General features: G+C 52.8%; 1 protein-coding gene across 3 annotated transcripts in view; it reads right to left on the reverse strand.

Moving 5' to 3' along the window:
• Positions 1-167: 167 nt before the first annotated feature.
• SSH1 (slingshot protein phosphatase 1) overlaps positions 168-25,331 on the reverse strand; it is a 58,034-nt gene continuing 32,870 nt past the window's right edge. For 2 of the 3 annotated variants that reach the window (XM_032397956.1, XM_032397957.1), the window contains exons 6-15: positions 23,132-23,200; positions 21,851-21,916; positions 19,043-19,237; positions 17,589-17,682; positions 16,175-16,303; positions 13,553-13,599; positions 11,973-12,119; positions 10,211-10,411; positions 7,796-8,363; positions 168-5,250 (exon numbers count right to left, since the gene is read on the reverse strand). In XM_032397956.1, the coding sequence (XP_032253847.1) occupies positions 3,997-5,250; positions 7,796-8,363; positions 10,211-10,411; positions 11,973-12,119; positions 13,553-13,599; positions 16,175-16,303; positions 17,589-17,682; positions 19,043-19,237; positions 21,851-21,916; positions 23,132-23,200 (2,770 nt within the window). In that variant the 3' untranslated portion in view covers positions 168-3,996. Of the gene's footprint in view, positions 8,364-10,210; positions 10,412-11,972; positions 12,120-13,552; positions 13,600-16,174; positions 16,304-17,588; positions 17,683-19,042; positions 19,238-21,850; positions 21,917-23,131; positions 23,201-25,331 lie in introns of all 3 variants that reach the window. The other variant, XM_032397958.1, reaches the window with a different exon arrangement.

Consider the following 25,331-nt stretch of genomic DNA (forward strand, 5'->3'; position numbering starts at 1 on the left):
CGGCCCCATTCCACATCGGTCAAGGTGATCCGCTTTGTACTAGGGTGACACAGCATGTACGTGGATGGGAGAGAAGTGACCCGCAAGATGATTTGATTCAAGTTGCATATATATATATATATATATATATATATATATATATATATATATGCATATATATATGTATGCAGAGTGAGCTCATACACATAAGTATGCAGTTGCAGAGTACACAATAAAAAGACCAAGTAGCTGAGCATGGGGGGCTCAATCAACTCCCTTTGTTTGGCATGCAGCATTGGCAAGAATCTGTGGGATGGCAGCGGAGCGGGGGCACCCTCGCTGTCCTAAGTGTTGCCAGTTCCTTAGCCTGCCTAGCTCTCCTGCCGGAGGTCACGTGGCTGTCCTCACCGGGTCCGGGGAAGCTCTGCTAGGTGGCCAGCCAGAGGAGGGTTGGGTGGAATGTATTCTGGAACAAAGCCTTTCTGGTCAACAGAGAGCACGTCTTTCTTCAGATACTTTGGGTAAGGTCACGCATATGACCGTGCCTAAATGACGCATCAATTCTTCTCACTGGGGAGAAAAGGCCCCAGGGGGGCCGGGGGAGTCATGAACCTTCTGGGATCGGGCCAGGGTGGAGAGACGAGTGCCGAAGTACTGGGCTGTCCTGAAGATGCTAATGCTCTTGCAACTTTGGCTCCACCCTGTGGCGTCCTCTGGGCTTATCCAGGAGGGAAAAGGCTTTAAGAATGGGCTGGAATGGTTTTTGGCTAGAGGGGTGGGGTGGAACGGAAGGGAAGGCTGGACAGTGCGGCCACCTGGGAGCAGCTGGTGAGTGATCTCACGCATGCAAACGGTGTCACCACCCAGGAGCGTGCTGTTGGGCACCCAGAGGTCGGCATGGGTCCCCGCGAAGAGATCAAAGAAACGGGGAATGCCAAGAGCAAGAAGCCTTGTGCTGAGGTTCTTCAGCGGTGACCATCGCTCCAACACCCTAAAGTAGCATGAAGGCAAAGAAACTGAAATTGGCATTATGGAATCAAGATCAGAGGGCAGCGTGGTTCCTCCTCTCTCTGGATCCGGTTTCCCCCTCGTACTTAACAAAGCTTGACAAGAAGACCCTCTACCCCACCCCGGATCAATGCAAGATGAAGATGGAGGGAAGTTCAGTCTAACTTGCGGCACGCCGCCTGAATTACAGTAAAAGAGACAGAGGCGAGGTGGGACATGAAAGGCAGTTCAAGACTCAGGGAGATTATCCAGCTGATCTAGAAAAATCCCGTTCTCCATTTCAGTAAGGACATTCCCTGAAGATGGTGGTCACCAGGATCAATGACTTTCACAGCAGAAACCCCCGCCTCCCACTTGTGCCCCCCACGTTCAGCACGTTTGCCATCAGCAAAGATTGCAGACAGAGCATTGGTCAAGATGCGGCCTATCTTATGGCACAGACTTTCTTTTCAGAGGCCAGTGAGTCATGGAAAAAAGTTCGTATACTTTCCTCCAGGCCACGGTGTTATCCACCCAATCAAGAACGCCGCCATTTTGCTTTGATAATGGGGACCCGGGCCCTGGTCTGTGTAGATGCTGACCTACAAGCCGTGCTTGTGAAAACGAAAGGGTCACCAAAGGCCGAAGTCTCACTCCAATTTGTAATCCTCCTCCTATGCTTTCAAAATTAAAGTTTGCAAAAATATATTGTTCTCACACACCAGACATGTGTGGTTAAAAGAGCAACATAAGCCCGTCACCATCAAATCTAAAGGATCATCTGACACAAAAATGGAGCCATCTCGCGAAATTTAATTTGGCAAAACATATTGAACTCAATTATGTTTTTGGAGAATGATGTTTCTTTTGGCTGGGGGCGGAGGGGGGAGGGAGGACCCCAATAGGGTTTCCAGGAAGAAGTAGATAATCACCTTTTAAGGTGATTTCAATTGACAGGGGTGGAAAAACAAATTCCTATAAAATAACATTATGTTAAAAACAAAAAACAAAAAACAACAAAAAAAACAACACTGGGGAGGAAAAGTTCCTGGAGAGAGTGTTTCGGCACAAACTCCACCCACCAGTTGAAATGTGGACCACCCTTGTCCACCCTTGTTCCTGAAGACCCTGCCTGGGGTACTCTCTGGCTGCTCTCGGGGACCCAGGTCCGACCACTGTAAGATACAAGATGGCAGTTCCTTTGGCCACTTTCTGAGCTTGGCTGGCGCCGGAAGGCTTCTAGTTCCACTGAATACATCTGGCTGACAGCTGAGTGCAAAAGAAAGCTTCAGCCGGCAGCGCCCCATACCTACGCAGCTACCCCCACCCTGCAGGAGAGCACGCAGGGGTGGGTGGGCAAGGTCTGGGTCGGGAGAAGGCAAGGGCTGGGCCTGAGGTGTCCAAGAGGCAGGGGAGGAGGGCTTCAGATCTGCCAGTTTCTTCCTGGAGGGCCCCGGGCAGCCCTGTTGTCAAATGAAACCAAGGGTCAGCAAACCTTTTCTAGAAAGGGCTCGATCGTGAGGATCTTGGGCTGTGCAGGCCACGCGGTCCTGTTGCAGATCAGGTTGTTGTTTTTAATAACCCCTTATAAATATAAACGCCACCCTTAGCTCATGGGTCTGTGTAACAGCACTGCGGACTCCCTGGATGAAACCCTTCTGCCTTACTACCAGGCCCTTTCCCCGCTCTCTCTCTCCAAAATACTTTAAACAGCCCGTCCTGCCGATCGACACCAGCGGACTCCCTCCGCCCAGGCCCGGGGCCCGGGCCAGTGAGTGTCACAGGCTCAGCTCACCTGATTCTGAAGGCCCCCCCCACCCCACCCCCCAGCCCAGGCCGGGACTACAGACCCCTCCTCTACTCTGTCCTCACCGCTAGGAAGGGCCAAAGAGAGACAGGGAACAGTAGCCTCACGGAAGGAAGGGGCGACTGTAAACATCTGTGAAGCTTTTCAATGGTCTCGTTTCTCCGAGAAGCTGCAGGGCTGTTCCTGGAGAGCGACTGGCAGAGCTGCTCATGACCGCTTAAAGCCCCCTTTCCTCCCCGAACATGCTCCGGTGACCTCATGAGCCCAAGGGCCCGGGCTCCTGGCAGGCCGATACACGTCTCGGACCCACCACCCCTGCCAGACGTTCGAGCGCTTTCAAAGCCTCAACGCAACCACATCGGGTTTAGCAGCAGATGAGGCGCGGTGATGCTTTTTGGGTCCTTCTCCCCAGACCAGGGGTAACTTACACGTCAGCATTAGCAATGACTGAGGACGTCCCATATACACCTCCCCCCTCCTCACCCCAGTGCCGGCCAGACACACGCCGCTCCGCTGGGACAACACACCAGGACAAGGAATCCAACTGCACAGATGATCTCCACACACCACAGAGTTGGTTCAACAACAGCATTCCACGGCCTTGTCTAACTTTACCTAGCAGTGGTGGATGCAGTCGACTTAAAAAGTCTTTTAACACTTTTTGGGGGTCCCCACCAAATAAAAATTAAAAAAAAAAATTCTCTTTTGGAAAAACCTTTTCTGACACAGCATTATTCCCTGGGAGGAGCCTTGGTCACTACTGTATTTTAAAAATAAAAAGCACAGCAAGAACAGAGGTAGGACTTATATTGCCATCCAAGGGTTTCCCCGCAAGGGCCTGAATGAGCTAGGAACGTGCGCCGTGGCGACGGAAACATCACCGCTGCCACCCTTTTGCACGGTGCACATGGAGTATTCGGGATGTGTGTGCATATCTGTATGCGCCCTTTTTAAGAACAGGATTCTTCCTGAAAACACAGGACTCGGGGATCGGAGTTCTGTGTCTACTGGCCGATGGCTTCTGGCTCTCCTGGGCCACCCCACTGGCATCACCCCCCCCTTTCTTCTTGTGCTGGGTTATTCTTGTTTCCTCTCCTCCTCTCTGCGGCGAGAGTGGGAGAGTTAGAGTGTCAATCGTTTAGGAGACATCACGGCCAAAACCCACAGTGAAACAAAGGGAGGGACCACGTGAAAATAGACGTCCGAATACAGCAAGAGGCGGGTCAGCTTTTGCTCATCCACGAGGGGCTTCTCAAGTGTTCTGAAGCAGATTTCCCTGATGGTTGAGAGGTCGTGGCTGGGTTCCTTGGGGTCGCCTGGGGTTCACGCAAGAAGGAAGACTCGCTCGACTTGGCGTCCCGGGAGTCGGTGAGGGCGGACGCATCTGCCTCACTGGACAGGTCCTCTGTCGAGAAGTTGAGACTTCCAAGCTTGGCCAGAGAGTGTGAGCGTTTCAGTGGGGACGAGACGGTGAGGCCCGCCAGCCGGAGCCGGGTCTCGATCTCCTGCGTCCGCTGCTTCACCAGGCCTGGCTTGCCTCGGACGCTGTGGATGCTGTCACTGCTAGAGCTCCGCGTCAGGTTGGAGCTCATGGAGGAGGACGTGGGGGTGTAGCAGATGGTCTTCAGGAAGTCTTTTGAGAAGTGACTGGTGTGATCCAGGCGGCAGAGGAAGGGAGTGGGGCTCTTGAGTGAGGCGCCTTCGAACGGAGGCGGGATGGCCTCTGACTTGTCATCGCTCCCAGCGAGACTGGGCAGGGCCGGGGGCCCTGGCGGGTGGACAGGAGCCAGATCAGTGTTCTCCTCGGGGACGCTGGCCTCCACCCTGCCGGCGGGGCCGTCCCTGCAGGGAGACGCTGGGTCTGCGGGCGTGCCCTTCAGCCTCTCCAGTTCTTTGGTGTGCTTTCGGACCAAGCCCGCCTTCTGCAGCTGAATGATGGATTCCTGGTGCTGCATCAGGTAGCTGTTAGTTGTCGGCTTCTCAGCTTCTTTACTGAACAGAAGCCGCAGGTCCTTGGCCGGTTTCAGATCTTTCTTGGGCGGCGATTCATCCTTCGCTACGTCCATGCTTGGAAGGTTCTTATCACAGTGAGAATTCTTCAAAAGGAGGGACTTTGGCAGGACTTTTTGGGTTTCTCTGGAAGATTCCAAAAGGCTAGCTGGTAGTTCTGGGGCAGCCGCGGCCCCGGAGCCACCGACGTCTGGCCTCCTCGAGCCTGCTGGTGGTACCAATGGGGGACTCTCGCTTGGGCCAGACGCCAGTTTCTCTAAAGCTCGGGATCTGCTGGACGTGTGGGCCACAGGGGAGGAGGTGAGGTGGGGCAGGAAGGTTGGCTGGGTACAGATGGCGGGAGCTCCAGGGTTCTCGCCCCGCTCCCTGAAGGCCTCAGGAGCCCCACTGGTTACAGGGTACACGCAGTCGGCGCAGGATTTGTAGGAAGGCTTCACCTTGTTAAGGATCCCGAATATAGCATCGTGCTGAAAGGGGACAAGAACATCGTGAGTATACAACAGCGAGCCAGAGGCCGCAACACACGAGCAGGGTGTGTGGGCCTGGGCAGGCGCTGGAAAGGCAGTGCTCCCCCACCCCCCTCCAGCTCGCACAGGAACACAGGTCTCTCGGAACCCGCGCAGCCATGAACAGTGAGTGGTGGATGCAGATGCTGAACCCAACTGTCCAGAAGCTACGTGACTACGATCCTGGGCACACCTCCGGCCACACGGCCAGCACGGTCAGGGGCGCAGCCTGCTCAACCCTGCCTTCACCATCTCACGCGGGCGCCTCTCCCTTTCTTTCCCTTTCAGAAAGAATCTGTGCTTGGGGAGTACGCAGCCTGAAAACGGGGCTCCTCCCTGCTAGCATGAACACAGCTAGCTCCAAAGAATCACCATGTAGCCATTGGCTGTGGTCTTCACGGTGGAGGTGGTCAAAGGCAAAAATGGCTTTGGAAAGACTCCAATACAGACCCAAACACGGGTGCTCACAGTCCCGCATGAGGGAACCAGGCTGAGGTGGGTTTTATAGACCAATGGGGAACATGTTTGCATTGTTTTTTGAGGAAAGCCACCTGCCTCTAGGCGAATGTGCCATGCGCCTCCACATCGGGCCCTTCCGACGGGCAGGGCAACTGCTCACCTCCCTCACACGCCCATCGACAGACAACAGGGCTGCTCCTCTGGGCTGAGGCGGACAGTGGTTTAGCTGCGAGATTCCCAAGCTGGCCTAAAACAGCGGCCCCCTGGCAAAGGGCTGCTGGTCCATGTTTCTCCCTGCCCCCTGCCCACGGCCCTGACCATCAGGGCCTAATCCCATCCTGTGTCACAGATGTAGGTCCCCCAAGAGAAGAAGTCATGGGGTGGTCCAATACTGGAGGAATCGTAAGGAAACCCAGCCATGATTCCTAGGGGCTGCAGGGGAGCATACGGAGAGCGTGTGGTGGGGGAGGCGGGAGGCCGACCTCCTAACCTAGTCAGGATTCCTGGGTCAGCCAGTGAGACCTGACCACCCCCGAACTCTTGACCCAGAAATTTTTCTGAAGCTCTGACTGAAGTTTTCTCCTAAAACCTTTAGGACCTAATGTTCTAAAATGTGGTTAGAATGTCTCACGGTCGGAGATTTAGGACTACTTTTCGGAGCCCAGGAGCAATAGGCTGGGAGCAAATTCACGCATCCAACTCACATTTAGGGAGCGCCTGTCACACGTCAGGACTGGCGTCACGCACAGGGGCTGCAAACAAGACATGGTCCCTGCCCTCAGAGGGTCTAGTGTGGACCAGAAAACTGAGTGACAAGTGACAGGATGGAGAAGGGTGAGCTCAAAGTCTTCTGCAGAGGGAAGGCTTCCCTGAGGAGCCGAACCTCAGCTGAGACCTTTGGGACCAGCAGGTGCTGACCAGGCAGAGGCGAGCAGAGAAGGCAGTCACCTTGCAGCTCAGCCCTCTCCCACCTGGCACCGTAGTCAGGAAAGGAGAGTTGAACAAGTGAACGAGTGCTTGTCTCTTGGTCCTATTCCCTAGAGAACCTCACCCATTCAATCCAATTCTGGCCAGGAAAGGCAGGCCGTCCTTCATGTCTCTCCTTACCCACGCTGCCCCTGTTCATCCACGACCCACCCGGTGCCGTTTCAGACTGATGGACAGTCCTGGACAGGCGTTTTGTATCATCTGTCTTTATAGGTATTTGCTCTTTGAGGGAAGGGTGAGTGGTGGGAGAAATTCACCAGTAACTAACATCTGGTACTTCCCATTTCCTTTGTATTAGAACGTGGGAAAGACAAACCCTCTGGATGTGGGAATGCATTGCCGAGTGCTCTCACCTGTGAATCCCGGCTGTCTCGGAAGATGGGCGGGGAGGCCTGGGGAAGTGAAGCTCCTTGGCCCGGGCCGTGGCAAGAGCTGGTACAGAGCGAGGGTGGGACCCGGGAGCGGGCGGCACAGCACACCGCTCATGACACCAGCCTCGGCTCCTGGGCCCCCCGGAGGAGGGGAGAGCCTGGCGGATTTAATAATTTTCTGAGCAAGGGCCAGCTTGCTAAGACCATGTTGCAGAAACCCACCATTTAAATAGGATAGCCACGCGGGATTAATGGAGTCAAGCATTACAGTAGGAGCTGGAAGACCAGATAGTTGATGATACTGAGCAATTGCTACCCATTTCTTCAAGGTGGTATTGTGGTTATGTTATAGACGGAAGCATCTGCGAATGAAGCGACCCAGCTGGGGTTTGGTTAGATGACTCAGAGTGTGGGGAAACTGAGTGGGGCGGGGATGAAATAGGAATAGCCTTGTGTTGATAAATGTTGAAGCTGGGTGGTAAGTTTTGTTTTACATTTTACGTAAGAAAGAGACCGAGCTGGAAGCTCTGACCAGCTGTGAATGAGGCGCATTGTGGGGGGCCTGTAGGGATGAGCGCCAGGCCCTGCACACCCCCGACCCACGGTACGCCCGCACTCCCAGGCGCCCTGCAGCCGCACTCGGGGAACGGCCGCTGCCCTCGCCCTCCGCGCCGGCCCCCCTTGCCCACCTCGAAGTCATCGGGACAGCTCCTCTTGCTGTTGTTGTTGTTAAGGTTCTCCCGGTTGAGCAGGCCTTTATTGGGCTGGGGTGGGGGCCGCCCCCACCGCCCTGCCCCTGGGGCCTCCTCCCCTTCCATCTCTTCCACCTGCTGCGAGGAGCCCCTCTGGGCCTTGGGGCTCCCGGACTCCAGCTTCTTCCTCACTTCCTTCTCGCAGAGTCCAGAAGCTTCCTGGGGATGTCTGGCTGGCATGTGTGCCTCAGTCAGCTCGGCCGCTTCCTCCAACAGAGCGTCCCTCTCCAGATCCTCCAGGTGGACCAAGCTGCCAGGTTTGTCGTTGGGGGAAGGCAGGAGGGGGTCTGAGAGCCGCCGGAAGCAGCAGGGGAGAGTGGGGCCTCCCGGGGCCCCGCTGTCTGGGAACGCGGGCTGGGCAGCATCGTCCAGGCAGGGCAGCCGGGCCTCCGGGGTGCCGTCCAGCGTCTCCGGCAAGAAGTCCCCCGACCCCGCAGGGTCGTCCGCAGGCTGCTGCACGCAGGTGTTGCTCTGCTGGCGCCAGAGCTTGTTGTGCCGTTGTTTGCTGTGGGGGAGGAAGGGCAGAGGAAGGTCATGGGGGCCAGTGCCCTGCGGGTCCCGGGAGGGACAGCAAGACACAGCCCATGGCTGACAGATGGCGCTAGGGCGCTCAACCCCCGGGGCTCCCGGCAGCAGCCCTCAGTGACTATGCCATGCAGTGACCAGGTGGCAGACCCGTGACGGCGGTCTAGACCTTGGGTACCATCAGGGTCTCGTCGTGCCGCTTCGTTCTGTGAACTCAGCCACGCCACCGCCCGTCCCACCTCTGAAGCCCTCCATCTGTCAGTAGAGTAATAATCCTCTCCTCCCTATCCTGTAGGGAGACAGCGGGGACCGAAGCAGAGAGCACATGGAGATTTATGGGTAAACATAATGCACGTCAAGTTGGGAAAACTGGAGAAAACCACAAGATTTTTTTTTTTTTTGTCAGAAAGATGACAGGTCACTTTTAAAAATAGGTCTTATGATATCGTGGTAGTATGGTTATAACACATTTTTAATGTAAAGGTCAAAAAACAAAAGAAAAGAAGAGAAAATTTGACGGTGAAATCAGGTAAGGCACCTCCATGACCCTTGGGGCACCCGCACCAACACCCTGCAGGGGTGTGGGCTACGACGAGAGGAGATGGGGACGGGGCAGTGTGAATTAAGGGCCTGCTGTTGTTTGCAACGCACGGGAGCACCACGACCGTTCGAGACCGCTCTGTGTGCCCGTTCCAGGCAAGGCCAAGAGGGCCCCCAGACGGGGCTGCAAGTCAAGGTCACTGCCTTGTGGCTGTGACCTCGGCCTGACGACCCCTGGGGAGGCTGTGGAGGCCGCAAGCCCCGATGGCAGCAAGTGTCTGAAGGGCTAAGGGAAAGGAGCAGGATGCCCATGGCTCCGCCCCCTCCGCATCGTCCCGGGGCCCTGCCTGGGGATCTGTCCAGCCGCTCCCTGGGTGACAGTAAAGGGACTCCAGAGATGTCCAGAGCTGTTCTCAGACCCCGTTCCACCCTGCCAGGGCACTCCTGCTTGCTCACACTCGGCCAAGAAGCCCGTGGACTGAGCCTGTGGCCTCCTCATAATACGAGTCAGAAATAATCCAGGGAGAAAGGGAGTCCCAGGTGCAGTGGGGATCTGCCTCCACGGGGCCTCCCCACACCGGAGCCTTGGGGGCGGGCAGACCCGGGTGTGCTCTCTCCCGTGCTGCCCACTGGCTGTATGATGTGGGACACCCTAACCTCCAGCGTCAGCTCATTCCCCCCGTACGCCGGGGATACCCTGTCCTGGGCAGACCTTTTCTGGGTGGGGGTTAGAGATTTCAAAAGCTCCGTTTCATTCACCACGAGCCAGGTCTAGCCCGGCATCTGCAGAGGTAAACCTGCACAGTCCTCAGGTAGATCTCACAACAGCCCTACCAGGTGGGCTTGAACTGCAAACTCAGAAGAGGAAACCAGGGCCGGGGGAGATCGGCGAGCTTGCCCTACAAGGCCCGGCTCGTCGGTGCCGGAAGCCAGTTGGCCCTGAGGCATCGGAACTGCCCTGTGGCGAAGCCTGGCCCACGGCTCGGCACAAAGCAGATGCTCAGGAAACGGGGACGGCCACGTGCCTGCGCCGCCCATGACGTCATGCCTTGGATGAGGAACCGCGCACCGTTCCCTCCAGCAGCAAAACAGCTTTCTGTGTGTGCCAACAAAATCAAACAGATCCCTCCTGGAAACCACTAATCAAACCCCAAACAATAGCTGTTTTTCTCAGTCCGACTCCCCACCAACCCCCCCAAAGGCAGGATTTTAGCTGCAGAGACTGCTGCCAGGCCAGACGGGAGCCCGCTTGGTTCTGCCAACCCTTCCCCGCAGACGCTCACCCACCTCGCATCCAAGATGCCTTCATACTCAGACAGCTGCCTCATAAAGCCCGCATTGGGCCGTGTAATGCTGCGTTTCTGCTTCACGTAGTTGTATGCTTTTTCCAGAGGCCAGCCAAATTCCTTCATTGCATAGGCTATGACCGTGGAAGCCGATCGGCTAACACCCATTTTGCAATGTACCAGGCACTTGGAATGGTTCCTCCTGCAGAGGCGGGGGACAGAGTCCAGAAACTTCCATAATTTCATTCTTTCAGGTTTTACCCAATGCATTTTGTTTTTCTTTAAACCCTGAAGTTATCTCAGTGCCCAGACCCCACTGCCCCCCCACGTCCTGATATTTATGCAGCAGATGGCCACACACCCTTGAAAGGAAATACCTTCACTGCAAAATCAATTAGCACACAATGGGAAATCGAGATAAATCTGTCCTTGCCTTGCCGAGTGGTGCAGGGAGGGCTCCCAAATCGGGCCGCCCTCAGGGACAAAGCGGGACTGCTGGGATGGGCCAGGAGACCAGAAACTCTTGCAGGAAGCAAAGGGGGCAGCGAAAGGGTAATCTGCAAAAGCTACACAGCTGCCCCAGCAGATGAAGATGGGCAACGGGTGACTGCAGAGAAAACGGGGTCAGCAAATGGAAGGCTGCGAGGTCCTCGGGAGGGCAAGACGCTCGCCAGACAGGGAGGGTTGAGGAGCTAGAACAAGGACGGCAGCAACCTCAACTTGGACGAGGGGAAGAAGGCAGGTGGATCGGTCATTTGTAAGGAGGCGGTAGTGGCCTGGGCGGGGCTGATGTCACAGGAACGGCAAGGCCGTGTTTGTCGAGACTTCTTCGGAGGCTCGAGAATGGGAGGGTACACGATGCTGGAAGGGGCCGCACCTGGGAAGCTTTATTTGTACAGGAGGCAGACCCACCAGCCTGCCTGTTTACACTGGAACCAGCTGGCCCATCAGGTGGGTCTGGGCTCCTTTCCTAGACCCCAGGCTTCAAATTCATCCCCATTTGTCAGTGCATTTTGTTCTGTTTTTGTTTTTTTGTTTGACTGCTGGCCTGGAATCTATCCCCCAGGAATGCAAACAAACTAAGATTCGGTAAGGACATGTTACAGAGCTTTGACCTCAAGAGGTACGAAGCAGAAGACAGGGTTTCTTTCGATAGCAATGCAAAAGCTTCTCTCTCTCTATTCTGGACTTCAGTGAGGCAGAGTTGTCCCACAGGAGAATAAGGGGAGGACAGAAGACAGGGTGATGCCAGGAAGAGGCTCAGGGCGACGAGGACCTCTGATGGTCTGCCCCATTCCGTGAACAAGAAAACTACAGTAACTCAGGTGCAGAAGGTGGGCCAGGTCTCGCGGCCTCTGCCTGAGCAGCTTTCTCTGGGGAAGCAGCCCCAAAGGTGTTCATAGTCCACGCAAGACCTGGCCCACCCTCCTCCCTCCTTTGGCTCAGCGACTCCCTGTAGACAGAGCTCCAAAGAATGTCCACGAGATATCAGATCCTTGCCTGGAAGCAGTGATGATGACAAAAGTGTGATCCAATGTCACAGTCGATGACAGGGGAAACAGGCTCATTGGGGCCCCCACCCTGAGAAGATCAGTGACTGTGCCTTTTGGTGCTAGGGAGTCCTGTGGTCTAAAACCAGAGGTCCACCAGACATCAAAGGCTTCACAAACCAGAGATGTCTGGGACTGCCATTAGTTTCTGCCCAGCCGGCATCTGCCAGTTACTTCCTCAGGCCAGCCTCTTTGGCTTCTCCATCCACTTACTTTGCTTTGTTTATGAAATGGTACGCTTCGTTCCAGTGGGCAAGAAGGTCTGTTGTCTCTTCGTCGTAGACGCGAATGTTATGATACGCAAATAAGCCAGGAAAAAAATTATCTATTTCTCTGGTGACATTTAAAATGTAGTCCACACTGTAAGGAGAAAAAAAAAAAAAAAGAACAAATTTGGAGAATCAGAATGAGGAACTACAAAAAGACAAAGTAACAGAAAACTGAGCAAGGAAAAAAATTAAATACACACATAAAGCGTATATGTTTACGGTGGGACTTTGGTTTTTCCTTAAGGAGTAATTTTTTTTTTTTTTGTATTTTCCAAATGTCCTCTATACGATGAGAATGTATTACACTTATAATAAACAACAAATTTCTTTGTAAAAAAAAAAACTTACAAAAAAAAGTTCAAAGCACTGCTGAGCAATGTGAATTCTGGAAACGAGACATATGTATTACTTAAATACATTTTCAGACACACTCAAAGTTTCAAACTTCGTAATGGTTATTTATTAATATACAGAGGCTTAAAAACAAAAAACAAAGTCTCTACTTTTAAATAGCTAAGAGAGTAGAATATATCCATCCATTATTTATGTCCTTGAGAATTGCCTTAAATCCTCTTGAAACAAGGCAGACTACAAATAAATACATAAACAGCGGGGAGGGTCTTCAAACGCAGGTTCTCTAAACTTGATACTTATATTCCCGGAAGACCAAAATAATTTCAGGAGTTAGAAAATACCTCAAATAGGGTTTGTAAGAGAATACTTATAAATGCTTTACAAAATACCTTTCAAAATCATTTATTTATTCCCAGCCAGAGAAAGCATAGATGGTATCACTCTACATTTTAAGAAAATTTTCTGTTGAAAGAACACATCTTAACCAGTAGTTCTAAAGATATATTTTAAGATTTGTTTAGTCTTGATTTTTAAATGCAGTAATTCAAGAATGCCATCATGTCAGACCCACAGAACGGTGATTTTGTGGCTGTGTTGTTTAAAAAAAAATGTCCAGACATCTGTTCTTGAAGGTCTAGATTTAAACATTTTTTTTTTTTTAATTCCTGCTGCTGGGCATTTCTCAGACTGAGATGGGCATATGTTTCTGACCAACACTGAGTATTTAGCCGCCAGATTCCCACCAGGCCCCAAAGTCTAACCTCAGGGAGAACCAGGAGTGGTCCTGGGACCAGAGTGGCCGACTGGCCCCACAGGTGTGTGTGTGTCCACGCTACGACTGCCAGCACCTGTTCCGGGGGGGGGGGGGGGGGGGAGGGCAGTGGGGCCCAGGAGGGGGCTCGTGGCCCTACCAGCATCCAGGCTGTCCTCTGCCACTGGAGTGTGACTGAGAATCGTTCTTGGTGACACACACAATCCCACAGAACCCCGTTAAGATCTAAAACGCATGAATTATTCAGGAGGTGGCATTTTGAAGCACATCTGCTTAGCTATGCAAATCAGCCCAGCCCTTGGAGATGGGAGACAGGGTGCAGGCAGTTATGAGGGCTCAACCTCGGGGGTTTCTAAGCTGCCTGGAAGGACAAGGGGGGACGAGGGGAGCAGACTCACCCTGAGCCCTGCAGTTCCTCCAGATTGGATGCATTCCATTCAGAGCCCTGGGGGACAGATCACACAAACCCCCGTGAGTGTCACATGTCCGCCTCAGAGCTGCTTAGGGGATGCATGGGGTGGGCCAGCCCTAGGTGGGGGAGGGTTATTTCATGGGCCCTTGGCCTTAGATGGGCGGACAGAACTAAAAGAGGCCGCTAGCCAAGCAGGTTCCGGAGGCATTCCCGGCGTTGTCAGCCTGCGTGGAAGGCCCTGGCTGTCCCCTGGCCTTCAGGAAACGGCAAAACCTGGACCGCCCCCGCCCCCACCACGTCCTTTCCTAAGGCTCCGGCACGGTCCTGTCACCAGAGGCAGTGACCTCCGGCTTCCCGCTCAGGAGAGGGCACTTTCACACACCACTAATTTAAAGCAGGAATCTGTCTACCTTTTCGGGCAAGTATTTTTAAAAGTTCCCACCCTCTGACCCAGTGGTTCCACATACAAAGAGCTGCCCTGAGGAAACATCCAGAATTCGCACGTAGATTTATGCACGAGGATATTTATGGTTATTTGCGAGGACAAACAATGAGAACAACTTAGAGATCCGACAAGAAGAAACCAGTAAAATAAATGATGATGACGATGAAGCCACACGATGGGGCAATTAAAAATAAATTGTACTTTGGGTGGCTATTTAACGACACAGGGAAATGCCGCATAATGAAAACAATTAAAAAAAGAAAAACAGGATACAAAACTATATAAACATTATGATTCTTTCCTTTCCTTTCTTTCTTTTTTTTAAAGAAGCTATATAGACATAAAAAGAAAAAACCCAGAAGATGGGAAAAAAAATATACTAAAACGTTAATGGTGACTACGTCTAGATTTGCGAAATTGGGAATGCTTTTTACTTTCTTCTTTGGAGTTACTGGTGTTTCTGAACCTTCTATAACGTGTTTTAATTTAATGCCTTTTAAAGCATTATTATAAAATGAACCCTCCATTTCTAAGCTTCCCAGGAACACAGAAGGGGAAAAAACAAAGAAAAAGCTATCACTTCGCTCTTCGGCAATGCAAATGACACAGAGTTGTGAAGAACAAGAGACCCCCCCACCAAGTCTCCCTAGAAACTTCCCTTCCCAGGAGGGCAGACCCCTCAGGACGCAGGGGCCCCAGGCGGCCAAGTGGGGCTGGTAATGTGCGGGTGTTAGCTGGATTTTTCATGCTGGAGGGAGAGGCTCAAATATAAAAATTCCTTTAGTATCTCTCATGGAAAAAGTGACATAGACCACCAAACCACACTGAAAAAAATAATGAAAGCTCACTACATCTGTGAGCATCCTCTTGTTGTGATCACCACCTAGTGGAGAGACGGCCTGCCTTCTGTTGTTTCCACTAGGAAAAACCACCAACTTCCTGGGGAAATTAGAGCCCAGTGCTGCCTGATGGCTTTCAAGATATAGGCTTCAAATCCACACATTCATATATGTTTTAATACAAACGTTAAACATATATGTGTATATATATACATGTATATATATACACAGACACACATATTCACAAATATGAATTGATACACACAAATACATTAAATATATATATTTGCGATATATATATATTTAATATACTAAGTATATATCACGACACATGCGTTTGGAGAACCATTAATTAATTCTTGTGGGCAGAAAACAAGATGTTCATGGCTTCAGCAGCAAATACACTTCCTCCACTTTCCCAGGAAGTCATTTTTGCTGTAACAATGATTGCCATTTATTAGTACCTACAGAAACTACACTTGGTGCTTTAAGATTGTCTTTTACTTAATCCTCACAATCATCCCACATGGTACAGAATGGAGAAAAGGCAAAGAGGCTCGCTCCCCTCACACAGCTGCTTCGGCTGGGGAGTGGGAACTTGGCCCTGGCGGGTCTGACTTCCATCACACTGTACCACTTCTCTAATTTTAGTAACATGCTCTCCCCTATAGTCTCTCTGAGGGACTCTGCGAACTTGCCAGTTGCCTTCTATGGAGATTTACACCATTAAGAGCATCTGAGCAAGAGATGGAGGTGGGGAGAACCTGCACGACCCGGCCCCCCGGTGGTGCTTCCAGGGCCTGTTCCTTCGGCGGGCCTGGGAGCAGGGCACAGGGTAGCCGCCCGGACAGTGAGAGGGGAAGAAGCTGGGTTTCGGGGGTTCGGTTTGTTTTGCCTACTGTTTCTCACGTCTTGGTGATGCCCAGGTGTAATTCTGGGGTTTGGCGAGCATGCGCCCTTTCGTACCTGGGGGTTCTGAGCCCGCAAACCGTGGGGAGGTAACTGGATGCGGCCTCTGTGTTAGCAACTGAAGACCAAGGATGGAGAGGTTCTGAAAATTGCTGCCAGTGGACTGTGCCAGAGAGCCTTCAAACAAATCCGCCCAGCTCAGCTGGGAGCCCCATCTCACACATCTGGCCCCAGGGCAAACCAGCGCAGGCCAGAGGAAGGGGGTCGAAGACAGGAGTTCCCAGAACAGCCAGGATCGAGGTCCCAGCGACTCCAGTTCTCTCCCCCTCTCTGACTCTGCTGCAAGCTCCAAACAATCAAGGTCTGTAGACGGATGTTCCCCAAACCAGACCCTGCCCTGTGCGGCGCTTCTTACGAGATAGAGGTGGTCGAAGATAAGGGAGGGCTTGTCCATCTGTCCCAAGATAAGGAGCATCTCGTTGTCTATGAATTCCTTGAATTCTTTCAGGTTACAGTTCATCTGCGTCTCTAATTCATTACGGATCTGTGGAGCGGAGAAGAGCAGAAAAAGTGATTCGTTACAAAACAAAACAAGAGCCATCCACCTCCAAAGAAGTCAAGTCACAACTTATACTGTGGTTGTTTTCAAAAAAGGTGTCTTGTTGTTTTGGCGGTTTTTTGTTTTTTTTACCCCAGAGAAAGCACACAACGCACTGAGACGCACACAGCACGTATGTAGGTGGTGGGAATGAGGCTACACAGCCTCACGGGCAGTCAGACTGGGCAAAGTTCATCATTTTATACCAAGAAGCTGATTCGCAGGGCATCTCTTCTACTGAGTTTAAGGCACTTCTATTTTTACAATTAAATATCAAATATCTCACAGTGAACACATAAAATCAGCTTTATCTTTCTTTGGAAGGCATCACAACAGGATAGTTTTTTGTTGTTTTTTTGGTGGGCAGCAAAGTTTATTGAGCGATAGTACAAAGTTCCCAAAGAGGGAGGGAACCCAAGAGGGTTGGTTGCCCCACAATATGACTTTTTATGTATATTAATTAATACAAAGGGTGATATATGGCTTTTTCAAATGGCCCTTTTAAGCCCTTATATCTACCTAGTTTAAGCGCTTATTATAATTCATTGCATTCTTTGGAACAAAAAGCAACTGAAACAAGAAAAAAGTGATCCAGAAAAAAATTCGAAGGCACACAGAAGGCAGTCCAGGGTTAGTAACTTGCTAGTAAGTGATAATCCTGAAATAAGAAATAAGAGTTTGCTGTATTTCAATAAAACACAAGGCAGAGAAGAGGGCACTAACAGGCAGATGTATCTCGGGGCAATGCGTGGGTCTCGTGGAATTAACACCAAAGGTCTTTTTTTTTTTTTTTTTTTTAAAGATTTTATTTATTTATTCATGAGAGACAGAGAGAGAGAGAGAGGCAGAGGGAGAAGCAGGCTCCCAAGGAGCAGGGAGCCCGATGCGGGACTCGATCCCGGGTCTCTGGGATCATGACCTGAGCCGAAGGCAGACACTTAACCATCTGAGCCACCCAGGCGCCCCAACACCAAAGGTCTTACAGGTTCAGAGAGCTCGGGAAATTTGCTCAAGGCCCCAGAGCTGGTATGCAGCACAGCTGGATCCAAACTAGAGTGGGAATCTAAGGCCTGCGCTCTCTCTGCTAAGTCCTGCGGGGAAAAAGCCTCTGAGAGTCGGTGAGCTGGTCGGTAAGAAGGCCAAGTGGCAGACCTGCCTCTGCTGTGCTTTGAGCAACAGGACAGATGGACAGCTTGTGACCTCTGGCCTGGTAAGGGAAGAGCTCTCTTACTTCTTTCGAGGTCACGTTTTCTAGATCCTGGCTCATCATGATGCTCCGGAGCTTCGCTTTGATGAGGCGCTCAGTCCTTTCCCCTTCAGTTGGCCTAGAAAGAAGGGACATTCAGTAAGATGGAGAACGACAGGGAGCCTGAGGTCAGCGTTTACAGGAACGCCAGATACTCTTGGGCTAAACAGAACATGGCCTGCACGCAGACAGCTACCTTTTTTTTTAAAGATTTTTTTTTAAATTTATTCATTCATGAGAGACAGAGAGAGAGAGACAGAGAGCAGAGGGAGAAGCAGGCTCCCAAGGAGCAGGGAGCCCGATGCGGGACTCGATCCCAGGACCCTGGGATCATGACCTGAGCCGAAGGCAGACGCTTAACCATCTGAGCCACCCAGGCGCCCAGACAGCTACCTTCTTGGTGTGCATGTTTTTGGGAGGAGGGGAAAGGGACAGAGAAGTCCGGCTCTGTGTCTAGAACTCCTGTGGGAGTCCACAGAGTGGTGAGCGGATGGAGAGCACAAACAATGGCTGGAAAGCATAGTCCTCGTTCAGGTCTGCAGAGAATCAGGCTCTCGGGACGAGATGCTGGAAGCACCCGCGGAACGTCCGCCCACCAACCACATCCTTCTGTCTGCGCTTGAACATGTCTGGGTGGGAGGACATCACTGGGTCCGGCTCTCCTCATCTCCTTCTTACATGGAGAATCTATGTGCTTCCCTGTAACTTCTACCCATCAGCCCTGCTTCTACACAGACCAGGATAATTCTTCCACAGAATGCCCTTTTTTATATTCAAAGGCAACTGTCATTCTCCCCAACCCGCTCATCACTTGGGGCCTCAAAGAATGTGGCTTCCGGTCCTCTCCTCATTCAGGCTGACCTCTGTGTCCATGGCCCTCATAATGCAGTCCCAGAGGGACACACGACTCTGGGGGAGGAGGGTCCTAACCAAGAGAGAAGGGGGGAGCCACTTCCTTCCTCTGGACCCAGACTTTCACTGAGTGCAGCCTCAGGCCACGTGAGCTCTGCTGGTGGCCACGCGACACAGGCCCCGGATTCACTGTTGTGGCCTCTAAGGCAGGCCGCCCCCAGCCAGTGCCGGTGCAGTGGTGTTTTGGGATCCTGGGACGATGGATATATAATACTCCTCAGAACAGAGGGAAAGGCCAGACCATAGAACATGGCCCAAGAGCCGGTGAAGCACGTAGGCTGATGGGAGTTATGGAGCTGTTCCCCGGAAACGCATTCACACCCAAATCCGTCTCTAAGTTTAGAAGTGGGGTGGTGGTCCTAGAGCCTTCCCTAGCCACAGACTACCCATGGGCAGCAGGTGAGGCACCCCTGCTTGGAATGCTGGTCCTGGGAGAGGAGGCTCCCAATCCCAGGACTACCAGGGTGGTGTGACCCTGTGCGGACTCAGGGTCAGGCCCGGCGTGGGCGAGGCAGCGCCGCACTTACTTGTCCACAAACAGGGCCGGGGAGTCGGGCCGTGCGGACTCCAGGTCCTGCATGGCGTTCCATTCGTTGATGCAGCTCTGGTCCGAGCTGATGCAGCTCTCGTAGTAGGTGGCCCAGATGAGCGCCACGCCACCGGGGAAGTAGTTGTGTCTTCGTGCCACTTCGCAGGCCTTGTGAAGGACCTGCAGGGCAGACCTGGGGTGAGGAGGGGGGACAGGGTCAGGCCTGGGGAGGCACAGGGAGTGATGGGCTCTTCCCTCCACATGGGGGGGTTGAGAACGGGGCAGGGCAGGGCGACCCCTCAAGGACTCACTACGAGCGTCGCCATATGCAAAAGGTTACGTGCGGGATGCAAGGCAGCCCGAAACCTTCCGGCTGCCGGGTAACGGAACCCAAGAGCAGATGAGCCATCCTTCACTGTGCCCAGCAAGGAAAGAGGGCAAACTTCGTAACTCTCCCACCCAGGCTGGCTCACGATCATCTCCCACTCGGCCAGTTAACGCCCAAGAACTCAGATTTACTTCGGAGGCGGGGGGTGGGAGGGACACCGCCACAAAGCCTGGCAGGTGGAAGGAAAGTCTTTCACATGCAGCAGACACATTTTACTGCATTCTGAATAACTTGCTTTTTAACCTTTGCCCGTCATTGTTATAACAGCTTCGATGCTTAGCTCTCTTAGGGAAGGGAGTACGAGAAACTCACATTAATACAGGGATGAAATGAAGAAGAGGTTCGGGAAGGAAGAGTGGGGCAGAAGGAACAACGTGGAGAATGTGTATGGTAATGCTCAGCTTAGTCATCTTTTTTTTTTTTTTTTTTTAACAAAAATCTAGGCTGAAACTTTCTCAGTGAAGGGGGTGAACCAGGCATCGACGAAGGGTGGGAGTGGGGAAGCCCCGGAGGGAGCGAGAGTGCTCAGGGAAGGGCTCACCCCTGCTATGTGCTGTACCCGTCCCACTCAGGCATGTCTGTCCTATCTCTAGGCTGCTTCAGGGAATAGGCTTGAGCTGCATATTTACTAAATTTAGTTTTGCTCCTGAAATTTTGGAAAAACATGTGGGCCTGTTTTTTACTTGCCTGTAGAGAAAGAGGTAAGAAATGATCCAGGGACGCAAGAGACATCTGGGGTATCAAGGGAATTATGATTTCGTGATTTTCCCCAGGAGCCTGAATTGAGGGCAGTGTAGAGTAATGGACGAGGTAAAAATGAAGCACCATGTTGACTGGTGGCCCATAGGAGAATTCGGCCTAACTCTCACCGTCCCAGGAAACAAAGTAATGACTGGGAAACACTGGGCAGAACCCTTCTCGTCAGATGCCACCAGCTCTCTCCTGAGCCTTTTCCAGACTGCTGGAAAGAGAGACGGTTGTGTTGAGTTCGCTGCAGGGGTGGTTTGTGCGACCCTCCAAGGATGAGGGAGGCTCGCAGGTGTGTGTGCCGGGTTTGAAGAAGCACCGGCCTGACCTGTTTCACCCAGTGCAGCCTTCGCCCGCGGCTACCTCATCCCCAAAGCAGAGTGTGTGGGAGGCCCTCCCCCCGAAGCGGGCCCTGCACCCCGCATCCTGTAGCGGGGCACCCTGTGAGAACACGCTCCCTGCGCTCCCTGGTCCAACACGTGACTCTGCGCGGGTTATGGCCACCTCCCCTCCATTGACTTTAAACCCCACGAGGACAGGAATTATGTCCGTCGTATGCCTTCCCAGATGCCCAGTGCCTGGCAGCGTGCCATTCCCTTCAGGGCACAAACCGAGCGTGCACCAGGTATAAAGAATATGCAAATTTGCGCTGGAATGGCATTTGGGCAGCAGGAACTGTAGATAACGTAAGAATAAAGTACCTTCGACAACAAAAAAACCACCCAATGAAAAACTGGCTGAAGGACCTGAATAGAGTTTTCTCCAAAAAAGATGTACAAATGGCCAATAAGCACATAAAGAGATATGCTCGGTATTCATCAAGTGGGGAAATACAAATCAACACCATAGCGAGATACCACTTCACACCCATTAAGAGAGCGATGATGAAAACTCAATAACTAAGTCGCAGGAGCTGGTGAGGACGTGGAGAAACCAGAACCCTCGTGCACGGCTGGTGGGAGTGTGAAATGGGACCAAGAGTCCAGTTTGCGGAAAACAGTTTTGGTTCCCCAGAGAGTGAAACACAGAGTTAACCGCGTGCTCTAGAAATTCCACTTCTAGGTACATCCTCAAAAGAACTGAAAGCAGGGACTGCAACAGACACTTTGCCCACCCGTGTTCATAGCAGCTCCAAGCACAACAGCCAGAAGGTGGAAATAACCCAAATGTCCACTGACGGATGATAGGGCTACACAAAAAATAGTCTATGACCACATCCTGGAGTAACATTCAGCCTTAGAAAGGATTCTGACACGTGCGACAAGACGGACAAACCTCGAAAACATCGAGATATGCAACAGAAGCCAGACGCAAAGGGAGAAATCGGGGAGGATTCCCCCCTATTGGAGTGACCTGGAGTACGCAAACTCCTAGAGACAGAATGTAGGACAGAGGTTAACCAGGGCCTGGGCGGGGGAGAGGGACTTAGTGTTTAATGGGATGATGAGAAAGTTCGAGAAATGGATAGTGACGTCTGCACATCATGGATGTACACTGAATTGCACACTTAAAAAATGGTAAACGCGGTACACTTCACGTTACGTGCATTTTGCCATACACACAAAAATAAATGCACCAAAATGAGCTTTAAAGTCGAAGGGGATTTTCCTATTCGTGCTGGCAGCTAAAAAAAATATTCCTATGGTGATAAAAGTCCCTAAAAGCACTTACCACATGGCCTGGACGGATACGGGCTTAAAGACGTGCATCCGTCCCGCAGTGCTGATGCTGAATCCCCTGAGGATGAAAAACAAAAAAAGAAAGGAAGCGCGGTGAGAAGTTAGACCCTGAGGCCACACCAGATGACAAGGGTGGCTCACGCTTTCTGAGCAGGGAATACAAGCCCGCTGCATCGAACAAGGGCAAGAGCAGGAAAAAAGTGGGGAAAAAAAAAAAGTGTTCTCAAATCTTTAAGACTTGCTTTTAACCCGGCTACGCGAGGTCTATCAAAAACACAAACCCTGGCAAAGGTAACACCACCATCCGACACACCATCTCGTTCACGTTCCTGCCACTGTCCCAGCCCCCTGCTACTTCCTGCCCCACACATCCCACCCACTGTTTTTGTAATTGCATGCGAAATATATTCACAGATGGCAAAATCTGACAAAGGAAAAAAATATAACCATTGTAATCCTGCCTCTTCAAAAAAAAAAATCACATTTTAATTTTTCTTCCCCGATTCTATGAGGCAATTTAACTTTTACCGTTGGAATCCTGGTGAAGGGGCAACTTGTATTCAGCTCCTTCCTCCCACTCCTGGCAGAACCCGCGTATTTCCCCTGGAAGCAAATGTACGTGGAACCCGGATGGCTCTCTTGTCTACCTCGCCCCAGCCACACGGAAGGCTTCCTCCTCTGCAGCCCCCGGAGACGCACCTGACACGCTGCTGTGCCCACTAGCCGCTTGCCTCCCCCCGCACCCCCACGGCTGTGTGCTCCGGCCGTGTCCTTTCCAACCGTGAACCTACAGTGACCGGCTCCGCGTGGGGGGCACGTACCGAGTATTCACTTAACACATCAAGGGGAACGGATGGATGTCAGCTCCCTGATGCGCTGGAACTTCACACAGCAGCACATCCCCTGTAAACACTCTTCCGTTGATACTTCGAGACCCAAACTCCCTTACATAATGTCCCAAATATCCCTGGTCCTTGTGTGAGCACGTCACACAGGTGACTCTGCTCCTAATGATTATCCAGGATGCCCAAAGTGGAAGAATCTCTTAGTATTTTTTTTTTTAAAGATTTTATTAATTTATTTGTCAGAGAGAGAGAAAGCACAGCATGGGAGCAGGAGATAGATGAAGAAGCAGGCCCCCCGCTGATGGCGGAGCCCGACACGGGGCTCGGTCCCAGGCCTCTGGGGATCAGGACCTGAGCCGAAGGCAGACGCTTCACTGACTGAGCCACCCAGGCGCCCCTGGAAGAATCTTTTAAAGAGATCTCCTTACCCGTCTCCATCAAGGTGGATTTTCGTGTCGCTCCACAGCCGGAGAACCATCCCGATGGTGCAGCTTTTACTGCTCAGGAGAAAAGAGAAGATGCCCAGAGTCAGGGTCCGCCCGCTCATGCACCCTCTTCCCTGCCTTCGCCCAGCCTGTCCAGCTCTCAGAAAGGAACCACCCCCCGACCTGGGCCTGGCTGCTGGGTGCGTATCAGGGAGAAGCTCTCAGGCTGTCTGCGTAGGGACCACTCGCCACTGAATTCTAGAAGACGTGAGTCTGGGACGGTCCCATCAGACGGGGTCCCCAGTGACCTCTACTTGGAGACAGTCCCAGGGGACTGTGACCCCACCGAGGTGCGGATGGAGCTCCGGAAACGCCAGGCCCCGGCTATGGCTCTCGGGGGCAGGGAGCGAGCAGCTGACCACACGCCCACGCTGCAGCAGGGGTGAAGCTGCTGATGGCTGGCGCACTCCTGGCACGAGGCCACACGCACTCCAGGGGACACAGGCGAGCCGTGGCAGCCAACCGGGCCTCTTGTCCTAGGTGGCGGGGATGGGGACAGTGCCAACACCAGGGCTGCAGTTCATTTCTGGGCCTCTGTTTCCGTACCTTCTGCACAGCTGCAGTTTCAAAACGAGCTTAATCTGCTTTTGGTTTGCTCACCCTAACAGTGAAATGATGCTTAGTGACTCTGGAGACAGGTGCCACTGAGAAACAGAGGGACAGAAAGGACTTTATCAGAGGGTTACTCGGATCGTTAGGAAAATTCTTCAGGCATTTAAAAGAAAGAGTCTGCTCATGAGAGACCACGGTAACGGCCAAGGCCAACTCCGAGAGCCCCCAGGGATCGTGGACGTACACCTCTACTCCCTCTTAGCCACAGCCCAGGGAGTAACGTGACGCCTATGACAGGGAGCTCTGAGCTCACAGACCCCCCTCTTCCCCTGCAGTGCTGGTGACCAAGCGGGACTCTTCCACCCTCTGCTTCCGTCTGTGGGGAAGGAAGCTGCAAGCCCTTCAGGTCAAATCAGACGAAGCCTTTTGTGTTAGGCAAATTACCTGACCCCCCACCCCTGCATTCCTACCCACTCTTGATGGGCTAATTCTACTTCCTTTGTAGAGCTGCAAAATAAAACGTATGCTGAGACCCGCAGAGCTCCGGAGCTGCTTGCTGTGTCAGTGCTCGGGAGGCCGAGCAGGGGGCCTCCTCGTAGCCCAAACCGACATGCTGAGAGCCCAGGGCAGAGGGCACCTGGGAACACGTTGCCAGGCCTGGAAGATTCACCCCCTTTCAGCACTGACGACCCACGCCAGGGACTGGTAATGAGGAGAGAAGACAGAGCTACAAGGAGCATTGGACTGGACTCGGTGGGGGGGGGGGGGGGGCCCAAAGGCCCAGGCCCAGGCCTAGAGCAGGAGGGGGCCTTCCAGGGCAGGCCGAGATGAAACTGTCCATATGAAGCAAGGGCAGCATCTAAACTGGCCTCCCCTACCTGCGGAGATGGGGAAGAGCCTGGAGAGAGCACTGTGCGCATGGGGCTCAGTCCACGGAGGACTCCCACGCAGGGTCTCCACCTGCGGTCAAGAGCACAGGCGGGGACCATGGCACGACTGAAAAAACTGCAAATTCCCTAACGTCCCCTTATCTGCTGTTGTGTGAGTTTCCAGTAGTCCTGCAGTGACGGACAGTCAAATGTCTACAGGGAAGGAGGGCCTGCGTGCTGGCGTACGGGGGAGCAGGGGCACCCGGTCAGGGACATGGGGTCTTCCAGGAGAAACGACCTCAAGGGATGACGTGGGTGGGGCAGCTGGGGGAGAAGAAAAGCTTCAGAGGAAACTGAAACAGCAGGAGCAGAGGGGCCAGTGGGGCCAGCGTGGGGACTCGAGGGCCACACGGGAGCCAGGCCTGGCACAGGGGGGCGCCGTGGAAGCCCTTCGCAGACCGCACGGTGCCAGCAAGCACAGGGCAGCTGTGTGTGCCCAAGGCACTCACGGTGCTCTCGCCTCCCAAACGCAAAATGGAACCTGGGGGTGGCCGCTCCTGTCTTCTGGGGCGACGCATGTGCAGATGGGCGGCTCTGAAAGAGAACCCGTGAGCCCGTGGGGCCCGTCTCTGCCCCTGCATCGTCCCGTCCGAAACAGCCCCTGCCTATCCTCCTGCCGGAACTCCCACAGGGTATGTACCCGCTATGGGCAGCACTCATCG

This window comes from Phoca vitulina, unplaced genomic scaffold, assembly GCF_004348235.1.
Source record: "Phoca vitulina isolate PV1807 unplaced genomic scaffold, GSC_HSeal_1.0 scaffold108, whole genome shotgun sequence".
Lineage (NCBI taxonomy): Eukaryota > Metazoa > Chordata > Mammalia > Carnivora > Phocidae > Phoca > Phoca vitulina.